The 21,192-nt window shown below is 25.8% G+C and overlaps 1 protein-coding gene across 4 annotated transcripts; it reads right to left on the bottom strand.

The window, feature by feature from the left end:
* Positions 1-14,314: 14,314 nt before the first annotated feature.
* Positions 14,315-20,779, bottom strand: LOC113382089 (oocyte zinc finger protein XlCOF6-like). Of its 4 annotated transcripts, none has more exons than XM_026620644.1 (12): positions 20,384-20,779; positions 20,027-20,173; positions 19,809-19,954; positions 19,375-19,591; positions 17,949-18,159; positions 17,265-17,690; positions 16,793-17,008; positions 16,595-16,735; positions 16,069-16,293; positions 15,691-15,901; positions 14,811-14,895; positions 14,315-14,746 (listed from the first exon to the last, which is right to left on the bottom strand). In XM_026620644.1, the coding sequence occupies exons 1-12, from the start codon at positions 20,630-20,632 to the stop codon at positions 14,501-14,503; spliced, it is 2,520 nt and encodes an 839-aa protein (XP_026476429.1). In that variant the 5' UTR covers positions 20,633-20,779; the 3' UTR covers positions 14,315-14,500. The 4 variants fall into 4 exon arrangements, with proteins under 4 accessions (XP_026476429.1, XP_026476431.1, XP_026476432.1 ...); XM_026620645.1 differs by having other exon boundaries at positions 14,666-14,746; positions 14,816-14,895; XM_026620646.1 differs by lacking the exon at positions 20,384-20,779 and having other exon boundaries at positions 19,820-19,954; positions 20,027-20,136.
* Positions 20,780-21,192: the final 413 nt, after the last annotated feature.

Genomic DNA, 21,192 nt, shown 5'->3' with positions numbered 1-21,192 from the left:
ATAATTTAAGTATAAAAATAGGTTTTTATATTTAAGCATAATTATTAATTAAGAACAACTACAAAAAATTTATAATCAATTTATTATTATTCAGGCTTTAGTTGAGGATTTGTGCAGATTATATTTGGATTACTCGAGCCTCGAATAGATCTATTTACACTCGACATATAACTTTGCCATAAGGATGATGAAGGGTACACACTGCAAATGCAAATAAATCATATTCTAAATAATTAAAGATAATTTACTTAAATCAGGAGAAAAATATCATAAGATGGTAACTATAGTCAAATATTGAACTAAATGTTACAGTAAACTTCAGAAAAAGTTTGAAAAAAATTTTTTTTTTATTTTTATTTCATATTATGAATATTTACATAAATACTGACATAATTTGAAGTGCATTTCATATATAATATCAATTATCATAATCTTTATTTAAATTTATTACATTATTAATTAAATTAATTCTCTCAGTATTTGTGATTAAGAAATGCATTTTTGCTTCAAATACAATGTGGTGTGATTCTTATTTTCTTTACAAAAGTTTCCTTTATCTTTATTTCATGGCACATACTTGATAAACAATATATTTTATTTATCAAGTATTTGTATTTTAAATTTTGGGCAGACTACTATTTATTTTCAGTCTTAACATTTAATCAGGAGAAATATCATAAGAGATCACTATTGTCAAATGTTGAACTAAATGTTACAGTAAGCTTCAGAAAAAAGTTTATAAAGATTAATTACTTTTATTTTTATTTCATATCATGAATATTTACATAAAATATTATTATATTATGAAGAGATTTGGAATCTTAACATTTAATATAATTTAAGTACAAAAAATAAAAGTATTTTTTCTATTTATGAACAACTACACAGAATTTATAATCAATTTATTATTATTCAGGCTTTAGTTGAGGATTTGTGCAGATATTGGATTACTCGAGTCTCGAGTAGATCTATTTACACTCGACAACATAATTTTGCCATAAGGATGATGAAGGGTACACACTGCAAATGCAAATAAATCATATTCTAATATTTAAAGATAATTTAAACCTAACTTAAATCAGGAGAAATATCATAAGAGGTAACTATTGTCAAATTTTGAACTAAATGTTACAGTAAGCTTCAGAAAAAAGTTTAAAAAGATTAATTAAAGAAGTGCATATATATCATTTCATAATCTACAATTATCATAATCTTTTATTAAAATTTATTACAGTAGTTATTACAATTAAATTAATTCTCTCAGTATTTGTGATTAAGAAATGCATTTTCGCTTCAGTTACAATGTGGTGTGATTCTTATTTTCTTTACAAAAGTTTCCTTTATCCTTATTTCATGGCACATACTTGATAAACAATATATTTTATTTATCAAGTATTTGTATTTTAAATTTTGGCCAGACTACTATTTATTTTCAATCATAGCATTTAATATAATTTAAGTACAAAAATATGGTTTTCTATTCAAGCATAATTATTAATTAAAAACAGATACATAGAATTTATAATCAATTTATTATTATTCAGGCTTTAGTTGAGGATTTGTGCAGATATTTGGATTACTCGAGCCTCGAATAGATCTATTTACACTCGACAACATAATTTTGCCATAAGAATGATGAAGGGTACACAACTGCAAATGCAAATAAATCATATTCTAATATTTAAAGATAATTTATAGGTAACTAAGATTCAGCTTTTTTAAACAAAAGATTAATTTCTTTTATTTTTATTTCATATCATAAGATTTACATAAATACTGCCATCATTTGAAGATATATATATATATATTATATATATATATATATATATATATCATTTCATAATCTACAATTATCATAATCAATTATTCAAATTTATCACAATTATTATAATTAAATTAATTCTCTCAGTATTTGTGATTAAGAAATGCATTTTTGCTTCAAATTCAATGTGGTGTGAATCTGTGCTATTTTCTTTACAAAATTTTTTCTTTTAATTTTTTTACACGATTTTATTCCATTTAGCACGATTTGAAATTTCATGTACTTAAATTTTTTTTGTCAAATTTAATTTTTGCGAAGTATGTTCATATCACAAAAAAGTATTTATGAAAGAAAAAAGTCTGAAACCATCGATAGTATCAGAATTATATATTTGATTTAATAAAATAAACATGAATTCTTGTTCTTAAAAATTCTTGTTTTTCACTAATTTTAATAGGTTTTAGAGATTAGGAATAAATCACCCATTTTTGTATAAGATCAATGTCTTTTTTTACACGTTTTTTTTTACACGGCTTCTTCTGGAACCAATCTACCGTGTAAAAACAGACTTAGGTGTATATATATATATATATATATATATATATAATATTTATTTATTTAAAGTAAATGTTCATCTAAAGTAGTACTGTCTTGGTTCTCTTAATATGGTGTTCCTTATTAATTAATAACTAAGTATATGTTTAAATATTCAATAAAAAAATTCTAAATTAATTTATGGGTGATTTACAAGTATACTCAGTTGCTGGTGGGTCTTGTAATGTTAGACAATATTCTAGATTGTTTATTTAACTTTTTTATTTAATATTTAAAACGCTGTAAATAAATGTTACAGACAGTTTAACTCCAGTTAATATTTTCTAAGTGCCAGAATTCAGATATAATATTTTTTTTATCGGGAACGTGCATGTATGTGTTAAAGTATATAATTAGTTTTTTATTAATATATTTATTTTTTTAGATGATTGATTATGCAATTAAGCACAAAAATTGTCAAATTAAAATATTAAACAAATACTCCCCTTCTCCAACTGATTTTATTCAAAATTTTGCTAACCAAGTGTATATAATAGTTTATACTGAACTTTAGTAAATTTTATCTAGTTTATACTCATATAAACAAATAAAAATGCCCAGGACAAAATTTCCAAGTTATTTCACAAAATGTAAAAAAAAATGTCCCAAAACCATCAAATCTGCGCTTCTATTACAAATTATTCAAAATTTTGATATGCAAGTGTATATAACAGTTTATACTGAACTTTAGTAAATTTTATCTAGCTTTTACTAATATAAACAAATAAAAGTGTCCGGAAAAAAGTTTCTATGATATTCGACAAAAAGTTGAAAAATGTCCCAAAATTTAATCTATTGCTAATTCTCCTGTCAAATCAGGCGTTTTAACTGCAAATTATTCAAAAATTTTATATCCAAGTATATATAACAATTTATACTAGATTCTGGTAAATTTTATCTGGTTTATAATGATATAACTAAATAAAAGTGTCTGGAATAAAAATTTTAAGTTATTTGACCAAATGTAAAAAAAATTCCTAAAACTATTAACAAACTTAAATCTGTCATGCAGGTAAATATTCCTGTTTTTTCTTAATTTCCTTTTTTTCATAAAAAAAGTCAAACTATCATCTTAATATTTCGTTATATAATCCATTCATTTGTTATTATTATTATTTTAATTATATTTCAAATAAGTAAATTCCTTTCTTTCATAATTTATATAATATACGTACATAATTTATATAATATGATAATCAAAATTCATTAATTTATACATTTTTTGGTTTTTGTTTGGATTTTTTGTTTGAAGTTCTACTTAAATATATGTATATACAACACTCAGATTTTTAACACACACTTAAGTGTGGCCATACTTGGCCATTCGACACTTAACAATTTCCTTGATATGATATCTTGTGGCCTCCATGTGATTTCATCATGATGCCCACAAATATAATGTAGAAATTTACTAGCAGTTTAAGAATTGCACTTGGTTGGAAATGCATCAACATGAATTGAAAACAGTGAAAATGAATATACATAATATATATATATTTAATGTATTACATTAAATATTCATTTTCACTGTTTTCAATTCATGTTCAGCGATTCAACTGAAAAGGACTTCAGGCTTTAGGCCTGAACATTTTCTCAAATTTTTCATATTGTATATATATTTATATGCTTATTTCATATTGTATATATATCTTATAAATATACATATGCTTGTATTTTTGTTCCGGTTACACCTTTAATGTCCTGACGGAACTTCCGGGTTCCGAAAGTGCCATTATCAGACAAAAACTTTTGCAAAAACAACTTTTTGTAAAAAAAAAACACTTGAAGAAGTAAATTATGCACTTTATGCAAAAAATCAAATAATGTAAATGTGTATATATATGCTTGTATCAAAATGTTACTTTTATTTATTCAATCATAAACTTGCTGTTATTATTGCGAATTTAAATAATTTTTCTATCATATACATTTTTGCATGTAAGTAATTCATGTCGAGAGGGATGTTAGAAATATTTTGTATATTTTATTTAATTAGTTTTCTATATAAGTTTTTTATATTAGTTGTATTTAATTATTCTATTTTTATAATTTGTGTAATTATTTATAAATGTTGTTTTCTTAATTAACTTAATGTAATTGATACAAACAATTCTGATAATAAAAATAGAAAGAAAACAAGAAAACTATGCTAAACTAAACTACTGCTAAAATGTCGATACTAAAAACTATGTTACCAGTCTATATAAATATATGTTCATGCTCTATGCTCAATTTTTGATGTAAATATTTTTAAAATAAATCAACAGACACAGAATCCAACATAAAAAAGTTGAAAGCACAGTGCAAAAGATTTGACAAATCTGTAATGTGTTACAGCTAACTTCAGCCAGCTTTCTCAGCACTTTGTTATCCGGTGTTTAGAAACTCTTAATCAACAGTCTGCGCTGCCTGGATCTTCCGAGACAATATAATAACATATAATAACAATAACAATGCTGGATCTTGGTCGAACAAGTTGTTTCTTTATAATAATAATAAATTTACAAGTCATAAGTTTAAATAGATTTAAAGTTAAAGTGTGTTTTGTGTGAAAATATGATTTGGGTAAGTACAAAATAATGTTTTATATTTTATTTTTAAGGCAAAGTGGTTCATGTTTGTGTATTTATAAATATTTTGGCAAACTGTTAGGCATAATTCTAAACAAATATTTGTTTCAACACATTATGATATAATCCAAAATAATGATTAATACACGAATTTGTTACTTTAAACGTCAAAAGTGAATTAGATTGTTTAAGGTTAAACGTTAAACGTCAAAATTGACAGTTGTTTGACAGCTGTTTATTTCCAAATGTGTTTTCAAATGTGTTAATTATTAAATATTTTATTTGAGAATAAAACCACAAAAACTTGGTGAAAAAATCCGTGGATAGATATCTTTAAATTAATCTTAATTTAATAGTTCGTTTTCTCTTACTTTTTCAAAACAACTCAAAGTTAGAAATATTTCAAAAGACGAAAATACGTTTTTTCATTGTTCACACAAAAGGTGTGTTTTTTATGCAAGGAAATACGTTTTTGAATGTTTTCTTTGAAAACAATAATATTTCTGTATTAATTGTCGTGTTAATAATATTTATTAAAAGTGCAGTTGTTATCAATATTTCAAAATTTACATCATAAGAGTCAAAATTTTTAAATGCCCTTTGCAAGTAATGTTTTTTCTTTTGAATCATATTTGTATCATTTTCAATTAAATTAATTAATTAATTCAATTGATAAAATAAATATTATTTGTTTAAAAAATTTGCACAAAATTAAATTACCAACATTTTTTTTAATATTAATATTGGAATACTTTAAAATATCATTCAAAGCAGAATAATGATTTTAGCGAGCTAACAGTATAATTATGCTGTATAAGATTTATGAATCATTAACCATATTGAATTCATGGATTTCATCAAACAAATTTTACTCAATTGCAATCGTTATGCGAGTTCGGGACATTTTTTTACATTCTATCAAATATTTTGGAAATTTTATTCTGGACACTTTTATATGTTTATCTTATATATAAAAATGGATCGCAAAATGTGTTGGTAAGCGCATAACTCAACAATGCTTAGATCAATTAAATTAATTTGGCCGATTCTTTTTTTTAAATTTTTGTTGATGTCCAAGGATGGTTTTAACGACGAGAGAAAATCGAATAATTGCCAGGAAAACCCTAAAAGCAGCCCTTTTCTTTTTCTCATACAAACTTTTTCTAACAAAAACGTAGAATCGATTGGAGCTTTATTGCTATTATATAAATTTCATATTAAATTGCCAGCGCTTGCATACTCCTCCTTAACGATTATTCGGATTTTGGTAAATCTTTCTGAAGTGTGTTAAAGAAATTTTCTAGGATGTATGTGAATATAAAGTGCATTAAAAATAAATGAAAACTATCATCTGCCAAATATTTCAATTTACTTATGAACCTAGACAATATTAGAATATGTATAATAAATTTATGATAATGGATAATAAAAATGAAATGTCTACATTATTATTGCCGAAAGACAGCTGAGATGTGTCAGAAATTAAAATAATATAAAATACAGTACATATATGGCAGATTCAATGATACACATATAAACAAATATTACAAATTAGTTCACCTAAAATATGAAATTAAGTATCAATATAGTTTTTTTTTCAATATATAATTTCTTTGCATCTATTTTTATCTTTCCACAATATTTTTGAATTCCACAATTCGTAAAAATTTCACTTTATAACAACAAATGGGAAAGTAGAGATGAATACATACAATTCGGCCCTAACGATGTCGATTAGGAAAAGTTTAAGATGCAATTTTGGATATCTTAAATAATAAGAAATTAAAATAATTTAATCCAACGTGGAGTATCAGTGTTATATTATAGTTATGGTTATGCCATACCGTTTAAAAAACTTCAATTTCCAATATAGTGTGAGAATTGAGACTAATCATTTCATATCTCATCATTTATATCAATCATTTTATCAGTTCTACATTTAACATCGCTCACATTATAAATGTATATGCATTTTGGCGTGAAGAGTAATTATTATTTTCAAGTAATAATAATTATTATTTTTAGGTAAACGGTAAATATTAGTATATTATATTAAAAATTGTAGACATGGGTACAGAACAACGTCTGTCGGGTCATCTAGTTTTAGTATAAACTAGATAAAATTTGCTAGAATTTAATGTATATTGTTATATTCACTTTTATATTAAAATTTTGAATAATTTGTAGTTGAAGCGCAGATTTGAGTTTACTAATTGGCTATAGGTGGTTTTTTACATTTTGTCAAATAACTTTAAAACTATGTTCAGAACATGTTTATTTGTTTATACTAGTATAAACTAGATGAAATTTACTAACAAATAGTATAAATTGTTTTATATACTTGCATATCAAAATTTTGAACAATTTTCAGTTGAAACGCAAATTTAAACGTAATATGTAGATTATGGACTTTTTTTACTTTTCTTCAAATAACTTTTAATTTTTTTTTCGGGCACGTTAATTTGTTTACATTAGTAAAAACTATATCAAATTTACTAGAATTTAGTACAAACTAGTACATAGAGTTGGATACTAAAAACTCATAATTTTTAACTGGAACGCAAATTTGTGTCTGTGTACATTTTATCAAACAACTTGAAAATTTTGTTCTAGGCATTTTAATTTATTTATATTGGTAAAAAATAGATAAAATTTAGATTTATAAATCATAAACCATATTAAAAGCAAAGACTGCTATTCATGCTTTTGTTGAAACTACAGTGATGATATCAAATTATTCGATTATAATAAATGATTTATTTGAAGTTGAACCCATGAATACTATCTATGGATTGTTTTAAGAGCTTTTTTTTAAACTTTGGAAATGATACGAGTATTAAGTTATTCGATTAACATAAATGATGTAACTATTCGGCTGTACTTACCCACAAATTATTCGAATGTTTTTATTTTTTCACTAAGTTTTTGTGGTTTTATTTTCAAATAAAATATTCAAAGCTTACTTATTGTTACTAGTCTGGTATTAAGTAAAAAATAATCTTATTTTAAATGTATATCCTTAGAATAAATATTTATTCTTTTCACAGGTACTTATGCACATATAGGAACAGGAACCATAAAATCTGGGTCTCCCCTATACCAAAGGAAATTTATGATCAAGAACTTATTGGACAAAGTTTTTGGATGATTTTTTATTACGCCAAGGACGAAATTATCCTGTTTGATGAGCTTTCAGGGCGTGTACCACTGAAAAACAACAAAACTTTGGTTGCAACATCGGAATTTTAGCAAAAAAATAGATTTGCTTTCGCTATTTTGGAAATGTTTTGACTGATTCAAAAAGATTTTCGGACGCTGATTTCAAAAATGCTATCTATTTTTGGATAAACCCACATACACCCCCCGAAAAATCTAAATCTTTGGTTGCAAAATCGATTTTTTTTTTAAAAAATCGGCTTTTTTTCGCGATTTTCAAAATGTTTTGATTGGTTTTGATTGATTTTGGGACGCTGATTTCGAAAATATTATCCGTTTTTGGATAAATCCACATACCGCTGCGAAAAATCGAAATCATTGGTAGCAAAACCAAAATTTTACTAATGAAATTAAATTTTTTTTTCGCGATTTTCAAAATGTTTTGACCGATTCTGATAGTTTTCGAGGCGCTGATTCCGAATATGAAATCAGTTTTTGGAAAAAAAAATTCTTCTGCCTTTGGTACCAAATTGAAGTTTGAAAAATTGCCAACTTTGAAGCTGATTTTAACTATGAAGACGATGATAAATTTGTATTTTTTTTGGTTTGGTATAAAGATTGTACTTTAGTCTACACAAAGCATTAATTAAAATTATTAATTTCATTCATTAAGTGCCTTAAAATTGCATTTGAAAGTCACGATTTTGGCCAATTTTGGCTGCTCCTGATAGACTGTCTTTTTATCGAAAAAATAATAAGATTTTTAAATTACACCAAAGTAGGTTTGGTTTACTGCTAACCAGGCGTAAATATGAATTTATTAAAAATTATCCTCCTACTTTTTCTTATCTTATATATATATATATATATATATATATATGCGTATATATATTTATTTATATATATATATATATATATATTATGTCGATTTTTGTAATACTGACACTCAATAAATTTAATTCTATCTATATGCCTTATTTATTTACACAGTTTGAAAAATTATTGGCTCCAAATATTTTTTTCAGTCAAATGGGGCTCGAACTGGCGAACCTCGAATTGTTATTCTGGACTAAACCGTATCTTTACGACCTCGGCCATTCGCACATTTCGCACACAACATTTTCTCTTTATATCTTTCATTTCAGAAATAAGACTTTATATATTTACAAATAGCTGAGGGTTCTGTATAACCAATTGGCCGAGATCGTTAAGTAACCACTACGGTAGCTCAGTGTTTCTCGGTTCAAATCCCGAAGATGCTTGAAAAATGAAGTCTACAGTTTTTCAAAATTATCAAATATTAGTTCAAAATATTAAACTCAGGTGTCGCATTTCGACCTTGACACTTAGAATATTTCTGAAAAACAAAAACTCAAGTTTCGCCTTGACTGTAAGAGAGATACATAAAGAAAAAAAAAAAAGTAGAGGAAGTAATGGGAAAGAGAGGGGTAGAGGCAGATGATGAATAAGAGAGATGTGTGTGATACATATTGTTTATTAAAATTCAATATTAATACAATATAGGAATAAAAATAACTTTTATCATCAATAACTTAAATAGCCGAGTGGTTTAAGTGACCGCATACTCGGTGAAATCGCTCTGGAGGCACAAGGTGAGCAGGATCGAATCCAACTGAAGGCGACGACAAGGAACTCTGAAGCAGAAAAAATGGAGCAGTGCTGGTGGCTGGCTGTTGGCGAGCGCAAAGGGTCCTGAAACGAACACACCAAGTGATGGTCAACCAGAGGTCCATGATGCGAGAGGTTACACGCAGAGAGACACATTGCGGAAGCGAAAAAAAGAGGGGAAAAAAATGGAGAGAGGAGGAAGAGGAGGAGGAGGAGGAGGAGGAGGAAGGAGGAGGTGGAGAGCCTAAAAAAAAAACCCCCTAAGTCCCAGATCAATTTTTCTCTTTTCTGTTCAGCGTTGAAACTTTTTTATGTTTTTTAGTGTTCCCTCACACCAATTCCCAAAGTCAATACTCGAATGAAATCAAGTCCACGTTGAAATTTTCACAACGAGAAAAAATTACTGGGACTTAGTTAAAATATTTAACTCTGCCCCAATAAAATTTTCTCTTTGTGAAATATTCAATGTGAGCCTCATTCATTCGAATGTTGGCTTTGGGATAATACAGCATGCATAAATAACTCGTCTGTCTTAATTGAAAAGGTTTCAGAAAATTTGGACTTAGAAAAAAAAATTATCTGAAAGGACTTAGAAAAAAAAAAAATTATTCGAAAGAATTATAATCAGAAAATTTGGACTTAGAAAAAAAAATTATTCGAAAGAATTATAATCAAAAAATTTTGACTTAGAAAAAAAAAGAATTATTTGAGAGAATTATTTAATTTATCGATGAAATGAAATCATATTAATCGAATCAAAATCATTTATACGACTTGATAAAACATGTGAAACCTTTACAATTAATCGAGACAAAAAAATAAATATAGCTGACTTGAATAATATACAAATTATTGGAAAAAGCCAAAACAGAAATTCAATTAAAATTTGTAAAATGAAATAATAAAAAATGTTCAAAAACTTTAACATTAAAAACTTCAAAACTGTTATAAAGCTCATTGTTATCCTTTAGAAATTGAGTTAAATAGTTTTTACAACTTGAATCGAATAATAAACTTGTTAACAAAATTATGTTTTGTCTAATCATTCAAGTCAACTCTTTGAAACTTCGATTGCATGTCTTGATCAAAATTGTTTTTAGCAACAAAAGAATAAAAATTTATCATTTAGCTATGCAGCGATATAATTGAATAAATTTAGAATAAAACTACAGTTAAAACTTTTAAAAGCTGCATTAAATTAACGATTTGGTAAGTCGTATTAAATATTTGAAATAATTTGATCAAAACCAGCAATCGTGTTATCCAATAAATAAAAATGAACATGCAGTCAATATCGCTACAGGAAAAACACATGATTCTTGATACTGGATTAAAAAATTGTTTCCGAAGAATAATGAACAAGAAGTGTCACAAAAAAAGAGAATTTGTAACAAAGTAAATTTGTAATTTGCAATAAAATACCATCAATTTAGGAGTTACCTAAGGAAGGATGCTAAGACCTCTTCAACAAATAAGTAATCGATGCTTACAAAAAGCTGTATTGGTTAACTAATAATTTGGTAACAAAAATTTAATATATAAGAATTTTGAATTCTACATAATATCAGCTCATAGTGTTGTTATAGAACAAAAGAATTTCTGGTGGAATATTATTATGGAATTGTAATAATATAAATTACTTTCAATGTCTTTGATACATACGAGAAGTACAAACTTTTATCTTTTATATTGATTTAAAACATTCATAAAATTTTAATAGTAAATTAAAAAAACTGAATCAACATGTTTTCCCCATAACAAATTAAATATGAACATAGTCTTTTACACATATGTCTGCCAAATTAACTTATAATCTTTTATTAGCTTATTTTATATTAGTTGTAGTTGAATAAACAAACAATATATTGTATTTTATGCATTAAAAATTAATAAAGTATATCTTATTAAAGAAAATGATATTGACTCAAATAAACAAATTGTAAACAATAGTATAAACAATATTTTCAGCAGATATATGTATACAACTATATTAATAATGCCCGAGTCAGAAAATATTCCACTAAAATATATACAGGCTGCTTTATAAATGATATCGGATAAGAAAGGCAAAAGTTCTCAAAGCGTCTTTCAATTAATTTCATTTAATATGAAAAACAAGCATTATATACATAACTATATAAGAAACATTATTATTACAAGCATAAAAGTAGTATATAATAAAAAAACTCGGTCATTAATTGTAAACCTCTTTCGGAAAATAAATTATGAGTAATATCTTTTATTTATTTCTATTCAAATTATAGTTTCACTAAAGATGAATTAATATATTGTATTGAAGTAAAGATTTTCAAAATTATTTGACTGCTTTAAATTTAAAAATAAGAAAAACTTAATGTATTGAACTGTAATAACAATTCGAATCATTATTTGTTTAATAATTACAAAACGCGTTGCTAGTTATATGTAAGTTACGCGGTCATCGGAAGTGCTTACTGTTGGATTTTGTAAATAGGTTGTAAACAATAAATTAGTATATAAGAGTTAGACAAAAGTTAGACAGAAACATACGTTTCGGGTCTTGATTTGACCCATCTTCAGTGCTACAATTAAATATTTCAGGGTTACAATTTAAAACAATATAAAAAATACATAATTACAGAAAAATATAAATAAAAACACGTAAAAAAGCATAAATATAACCAATTTAATAAATTAAATAAATAAAAACATTTTCTTTCAATAACACTGTTTTTAATTACTGGATGGATGCCCAAGCACAATTTTATCATATTATTTCACCATCTGAAGAAAAACCTCTCGCTTTATAAGAATTAAATATTGAATATTTAAAATAAAGTATTACATATCAGATGTAGCATGATAAATGCCTGTATATATCAGAAATATATTCTTTGACTCGCTTTGTATAAAACATGCTTTGCACTTACATTGTTGAAAATCTTCTGCAGCAAATCCCAGGATACATAGTCATTAATCGAACCACCTCTGGAGCATTTGCCAGAAATCTCAAGTACTCGACACAAAATCACTACTTTAAAACCACTACATAACTTTAGTCTTTCACAAGTCTATTTGACCTGTTGCAATTGTCCGAGTAAAGTCTTTACACAATATACGACACACGACTTACTTAGAGACTTTCGTGAATTTAGAATTCGATAATAAAGAGATATGTGTTGAAAGTACTTAAATATAACCTACAAAAGCACATATATATAAATTATACATTTTACAATTGCATATATATAAATAAAGGATACATTGACGCTGTAAATAAATTGTTTAATTATAAAATTTACTCAAAATGGAGGCCCTGAAAGAGATACTTATAAAACTATTCAAGGTACATCCAAGCACTTCCAAACATACCCATTTTTTGGCTTTTAATTAACGTTTCACGATAAATTTATTATATCAAAATGATTTGCTAAATTAATTACACGTTTTGATGCATAAATTAATTAAAACTAATCAAGGATTTAATTAAAAAACGTTAATTAACTCAACCGCGTGTTAATTCACGAACATTTCTTCGACAATTGAAGTTGTCAACATGTGTCAGAATGACTGTCACCTCTTGTACAATTTAAAGCGCGAAATTCAAACTTGAAATTCAAACTTTATGAAATACACCTATTTGGAGATATACGGTTTAAAGCAAAACAAGATCTCTGAATATGTGATAATTAAATTGTTTTTATTCTTGTCTAATATTATAACGCTCTACATCAACGCGATGTACTTTAAAGTCTTAAATTTTAACTTTGTGAAATTCACCAAAAGTGAATGGTTTTGTTTGAAAGGTATAGCAGTTTGTTAATTTAATTGAAAATAATGCTTTGATTCAATATTTTATCACCGGCAAAAGTTTTCTCGATTCTAATTAGTACATCGCGTTGATAAAAGTTAAAAGCTGTTTTATTCATTTCAATATGTTTCAACGTCGAACAAAAAATCCTCAAAATATATATATATATATATATATATATATATACATATTAAATATATATATATATATATATATATATATATATATATATATATATATATATATATATAAATATATATATATATATATATATATATATATATATATACCTATAAACTTTAAAATAAATATGGATTATAAGTATGAAAATTGGATCATCCGTAAGTATAAAATTAAAAATAATGACAGTAGTAAGTACTTACTAACAGTAGCTAAGTTCTTATACTACAACGTAGTGCATGTCTATGTTATCATGTCATTAAGTCAATTGTTCAACCATAGGTATATTAATGTTATATTCATACATGCTCTAAACCAATCATACAATAAATATTTTGATATATTTCTGATGATTTTCAAGTTTTTGTAATTGATTATTATAAAAGAATTAAAAGTCGATAAATTTTTTAAGAAAATGGAAAAATTAAAAAATAAGTTATTTGAAATATTAGTTTATTTATTATTAAATTATTTTATTATTTACTTTGATAGTCTATGGAAGTTTACATATATTTAAATAGATATTTAAATTTAATATATAATAAATACATATTTAAATTCAATTAAAAGAATGTTTCATATTCTTTAAAAAAATACTAATAATGGCTACTTTGCCAAACACAATTGGCCCCGCCCTGATATTAAAATGAATCATAAATCACTTTAAAGGTATTTTTGAAAATATCTGATATAACAATTTTCACCTTTTTACTTCATCATTCGGCTGTGATGTCATTGAAAATATGAAAAAGTGGCTGCTGTTTTCAAGCTCAGCTTCTGTCTATGAGCAATATCAGAAAAAAAAGATAAAATTTCATTTTATGTAATCATCGGTAGGTTGTCCAAACTTTTGTTTACTTCTATGTGCTGTTGATTTGTTAAAACATTCTTGTTGTCCATTACATCAGATCCGCAGGTATTTTTTCGACTTCTTTTATGAGCTTGAAGATTCGAAACACATGAAAATCTAGCACCACAAGCTGAACAAAAGTGGCGTTTATATCCCGTGTGTATAGAACGATGTGTAATTAAAGATTCGCGGTAAGCAAATGCTTTAACACAAAACTAAAAAGGATGTAATTTTACTTAATCTCAAAATATTCATTCTTTTAATGTCATTAATACCGACCTCACATTTAAATGGCCGCTCGCCACTGTGACCTCGTTCATGAACTTTAACTTCACCGCGCGTTCTGAATGCTTTTCCACAATAACTAGAAGAAAACTTTGTAAGTTATTCTAAACCCATAGATAAACAAGTATAAACTTTAATATATACAAATGATAATTGTGATTTAAAAATATATTTAAAATCAGCTGTTAGATTGAAAATATGAATATATATATATATATATATATATATATATATATATATATATTAACAACATCTAGTAATCGGGCATAACATCCATAAAAAACAAATTTCTTTCAAAAATTTATTTTAAACCATACGTTTCGGCTATAATCCTAGCCTTCATTCAGTGGAACTAAAAATAAAATTAAAAACTTAAACAATTGAATTGGAGTGAAAAGAAAAAATAAAATAGTAAATAGTTATTCTTAGTGTTAAATTGGAAAATTTTAATAATCCATGGTATCAAGATATGGTAATGCACTACACTATGTATTATAAACATTAAACTTGTAATTACACAATATTTTCACAAAATACTAATTTAAAAAATCGCAATTTGATAGTGTGTTGTTCAAAGGCTGGTTGAAGATGTAATGGAGAAAGGACTTTTTTAAAAAATATTTTTTACCAAGATTCTACACATGTGTGGAACAAATTGTGAATCCTTTGCGCGTCGTTTTTATTGTTTTGTAAGAAATTTGGAAATACTATCTAAATAAAGGAGATTAGATCGATTATATATGATTATATGGACAAAATGATCATACTTGTTTACTTGAAATAATTCTGTACGTCTAAAATTTTTCATATTTATAAAGATTATCCTAAAAAGCACATTGATACAAACTAAAAAGGTCATTCATTGTTAACTCACCGACATAGCTGTTGTAGTTTGTCTCCACCAATAGCATGGACAGTCATATGTGATCGAAGCGATGCAGCAGACGAATATATATGTTTGCATTTTGGACAAGTGTGTATTTTATTAGAACTTGAAAGAGTATTACTTTTAACATTTAAATCTGCATTATGGCTATGAGAATCTTCATGTTCTATAAGAGCACGTTTTGATGGCTGTCTTTTGCCTGAAATTTAAATATATTATTTTTGAAAAAATTTAATAAAACTATGAAAATTTTTATACCGTATCTCTTAGATTTTAAAGAGTCATATTTTGAAATTTAGATAGTATAAGAATTATGCAAAAAAAGAAAATAATGATTATAATTCAAAATAATCTAAATCAGCTAACCGCAAACAGAACAAACATATTTATATTTCTTCTTGGGAATAGGTTCATCACTATGCTCTCGTTTAATATGTAACGCCAATAACTCAGGCCTTTTGAATAATTTAGCACAAGGTGTGCAAGCCAATTTATCCTTATGTTCTGCATACTGATGTTGCAAACAAGAATTAGTGTCATGGAAGAAACGTGGGCAGCAAGCACAGCGAACTAATAATAAACCATCAGGACCTGAAATTTTGTTTTGTTAAATTATTTGTTTACTGTTAAAAATAATAGTTAGTCCTTGTAATAAGTTTGCTTATATAACAATATTACCTATAAATAATAAATGGGTTGAACTTTGTGATATCTGATTTGCACAAAATTCGTTTTACATGTTCCATAAAGTATTCAAGTAATTTCATAAATTATTTCAATACTTTGTTCAAAATTATACAATTAAATTAAAGATATAATATAATAGTTATGATAAATTTTATACTTTTTTTCATTGGTTATATTGGTTACCAAGTAATTTTTTAATGTTTACCATGCATTTCTTCATGTTTTATAAGAATTGATTTGTTTAAATATTTTTTGAAACAAAATTTACAGCTGTATGCACTTTTATTTTGTTTATTTTTCATTTCCCTTTCTTTCTTGTTCTCTGTTAATGTACCCATGACACCACCTGCAATATCAAACAATGATATTATCAACAAAGTAAAATTTGAGTTTTGTACCATACCATGAGATTTTTCATGTTTTTCTAAGGCAGATAAATAAGCATATTCTTTTAAACAAAGCTTGCATGAAAATAATGGTCTTTCCAGTCTTCCATTTATACTTTCTGTGGGAGAAAATAAATCAGTTGGCAAATCTATAACATCACTCTTCTCATTCCTTTCGACTAACTCAGGATCTGAGAGATTATTGCTATCATAGTTGTTGGGATCTTCAATACCTATTCATAATTAATATAAGAAAGTTACAATTTCATTAAAGCATGTATACAAAAAATTTAAAACTAAATTTGTATCATTGATAGCATGAAATAATAAACATAAATTGCTGACTGATGATGTTAATGATTTGAAATTATCTAAATTTAATGGCTTTACATATGTACAATCAACTTTGATGATAATTTAAATCACATTACAATTTTCATTATGACATATACACATTTGTTTACAATATTTACAAAATAATTCATTTACCATTATCATCCAAAACATCAATTCCATCATTGCCATCTGATTGCACTGTAGTATGAGTTTCAATTTTAATATCATTTATCATAACTGAATCATTTAATTTATCCTCAATTACAGTTTGATCCAGAGTAACTTGTAATTTATTTAAGCTATGCTTTTTATCTTCTTGATTATATTGGGAATCCCCAGAATAGGATTTTATACTATAATCATTATTTCCTTCAAAAATATTTTCAGTCTTTATTTCAATGTCATTGTTAAGATAATTAAGTTGTGGATTATTATGTGACAAACCAACAGTCTTTTGTATAGGTTCAAAAGATTCAATTGATTTTTGATTCTTCACATTAATTTCCGTTTTCAAATCTTGTTTAAGATCTGATTCAATATTAATATTTATTTTTCTTTTCGGTCTTCGGTTCCTGATACCTAAGTAATGAATAAAAAATATCAGTAAGATTAAAAATATTAATATTACATTGGCAAATCTTACAGTACTTAATAATCAAAAGTTTTGTAAAAAAAATTATATACTTTTGTATATTATTATATTTTGTCAAATTTCACATTAACAACAAACATCAATATTAAAACTGAGTTAATACAGTTTCTAAAATTTACTTCAAATAATAGTTCGAAACCAACACAAACTGTATAAATGAACAAATTAAATAGAAAAACTCTTACGTTTAGCACTAGGTCTAGGTGCGACTTTAACACTTTCTGTGCAATATTGCGGAAGACCGCAAGTATTTAAACGAGTTCTTCTATGTTTAATCAAATTTCCTATACAAGAAAATCTGGCACCGCAAGCCAAACACAAATATGGCTTAATACCAGTATGCACTGATGAATGAGTTACTAAAGACTCTCTATATGCAAATGATTTTTCACAAACCTAAAAAAATAAATAATTAAAAAAAATTCTTATGTGTTATGGACTTTAAATTATATTGCAATTTCAAATTAAAAATATTTGCAACCTCTTAATTCTCTCTATCATATAATTTTATTATTTTTTAGTATTTATCATGATAACTAAGCAAACTCATAAATATAACAAATAAATAATAAATAATTTGTAGAAATTGTTTTTAACCTGTTTGGTTCTGTTTTAGATACATTTACAAACAGAAAGCAGTGAAATGGTTTCAATTTGATAAACAAAGGTTGCCAAGAACTTTACACAAGACTTATTTTCAATTGTTAAAATTTTATAATTAAAATAAAACAGTTAATTCCATCCTGTTAAGTAGAAATTTGTTAGCATTGTTAATTTTTGTATTAGTTTACTCAAATTTTTAAAATTCAAATTTATATTCTGTAGTTTTGTAATTTTAAGTATTATATAAATTTTATAAATTCTTAATTAAAATATAAAATAAAATTAATACAAAAAATGGTTTTTATATTTACAGCAAATTCTATTAAATTTTTAAGTAACATCTAAGACACCTACACGTTAATTTAGTAATTTAGAAACGTAAAAACGAAACCATTACGTTTTCGCGCAATTTGGAAACGTAACAAAAACGAAATTGTTACGTTTTCGTGTAACGTAACAGGCCGTTACGTTTTTGAGGCGGAAATAGAAACGTCTGTGTGCCTCCTAGGTTACGTAACCGCTATGTTTGACGTAACATCTGTTACGTTATATTAACGTTTTAATTACGTTTTGTGGTTCACTGGGTAGAAATACAATAGCTAAGTATTTTGGCTCACAGTCAGAGCATTTTATTTCTAGAGCTTGGATTTATTATTATATTCTGTTTTTATTTTAATTATCATATCAATTACTGTTTTAAGAAATATTTAAAGAAAAATCAAACTGTGTACTGACATATGAAACTATGGCTAAATAAATTATATTATTACATCATCAACTATCATGTAACAAAGCAATATAAGAGATTTCACAGTTGTGTGCACAATATATTTATATCTTTATCTTTTCATTTATTTAAATCATTACATCACATATCTTAAGCCGATAAAAATTAGTTTGGATTTTGAAACAAATTTGACAAATTTAACTGTCAACGAAATTTCACTAAAGATCTCAAAGTTTAATTCTGATATTCTTTTTCTTATTTTGAGTGTATTTCATACATACCTCACATGAAAAAGGCTTTTCACCAGTGTGACTACGTTCATGAACTTTCAACTGTCCTTTTGATAAAAAGCTGCTACCACAATAATTACATAAATGCTTTTTCTCACCTATATGTATTAGTTGATGAGCTCTCAAAGAGCTTTTAGTCATAAACTTTGAATTGCAATTATTGCATGACCATTGCCTTAGAGTTCCACATCTAGATTCTACATGATATCTGGTAAATTAAAAATATTGCAGTTTATAATTAATATAAGTATTGCCTTTGGATCTTGAAACAACAACAACTGTAGCATAGCTAATGTAATATTACTTAAAATATAAGTAATATTACTTAAGTTTCATTTATAAGCCTATTTTTTACATAGTTTGTTGTTGCTGCAAGATACACATATACTTCTTTTTATAAAAATATAATTTAATTATTTTTATACTTAAGCTGTACGTTAGTCTTAAACTGTTGTCCACATTCACTGCAAACTGAATAAATTCTGTCGCGACCATCATGTTCCTTATTTATATGTGCATAAAATTCTTCCTCTTTTTTAAATTTTAGATTGCATAACTGACAGTTATTGATCTATGTCAAATACTATTTTAATAATACTGATAAGATATATCTTATTCATTAAGACAAATCATTTAATATTACATTATGTATTGCTTCCTTGTGTATTTTTCTTTCAGCATCAGAACAAAATTTTTTTCCACATTGTTTGCAAATGAAACCTCCTTCACCCTTGTGTCTTTGTACATGTCTTTCTAATCCAGTTGCATAACGAAATGATTGTTTGCAAATCTGTAATAACATTATATATTATACGCAATACTAAGAAAGTTTTTTTGTTGTGATTGAAATGTGTTCAATTTCATTAGAAGCTGAGATTAAAACAATTACGATATTATCTAGGAATAAACATTTAAAAATCATTTTAGAATAACAATAAAATATTTAATTATATAATGAAAATAGTACAGTAAACATAAAACTTTAATATATATCTTTTACCATGCAATCATGCATTCCACTTATGTTTTTCTTCGCTTTGGCATTTTCGTTCTTTGAACAATGTTTTTCATGCTTTGACAACGAGCCAGAACTTAAATAATCTTTATAACAAAATTGACACTTCGATTTGCTGTATTTGCGAAATTTTGCCCCATGTTCTGTCGATGAATTTGACTCGCTGGATGAATATTCATCACATTCAGATAATATTTTTAGAAGTCCATCATGCACTTTAGAATTATTTTCCATACTATTAGCACAATATTTTGTAAACAAGTGCTCAGGCACTTACAATGTGCACTTGTTAGAATTATAAACAAAAATATTTAAAAAATATCAGATAGTGAAATAAATATTCTATAAATATAGAAAAATAAAAAGAAAAAAACAGTAAATTTTCACTATACACACTATTATGGCATATTATTGACATTTGTAATGTTTATATAAAATGGCTCCCATATTTTGACAGTGTCTTGACAAATGTAGGGCCAGTGCTCGGAAACCTTTTCACCGCTTCGCTTTTATAAGAAAAGAGAATGCTTATTATATTATCACACTATCAAACACAAATGTGCATTTTAATATCATTATTATTAATTGCAGAAAGATTCTGCTTTATTATGGTTCATGAGGATAGGGTTTGTTTAAGTCAATTTTTTTTCTATTGATAAGGAGATGTGCTGATTAGTTTTTGGCAAAGGCAGGTCCAGCAGTTATGGAGATAAAGAGCAAAGAGTGCAGAAAATACAAATCGAGTTTCCAATCCAATTTGAATGATCAAAAAAATATTCAATGTGTCGTCATAA

This window comes from Ctenocephalides felis, unplaced genomic scaffold (assembly GCF_003426905.1).
Source record: "Ctenocephalides felis isolate EL2017-DRISC unplaced genomic scaffold, ASM342690v1 CF-g0.4_SCAFFOLD_03267, whole genome shotgun sequence".
NCBI lineage: Eukaryota > Metazoa > Arthropoda > Insecta > Siphonaptera > Pulicidae > Ctenocephalides > Ctenocephalides felis.
The sequence above is the reverse complement of the archived record's forward strand: the minus strand, read 5'-3'. Positions and strand labels throughout refer to the sequence as shown.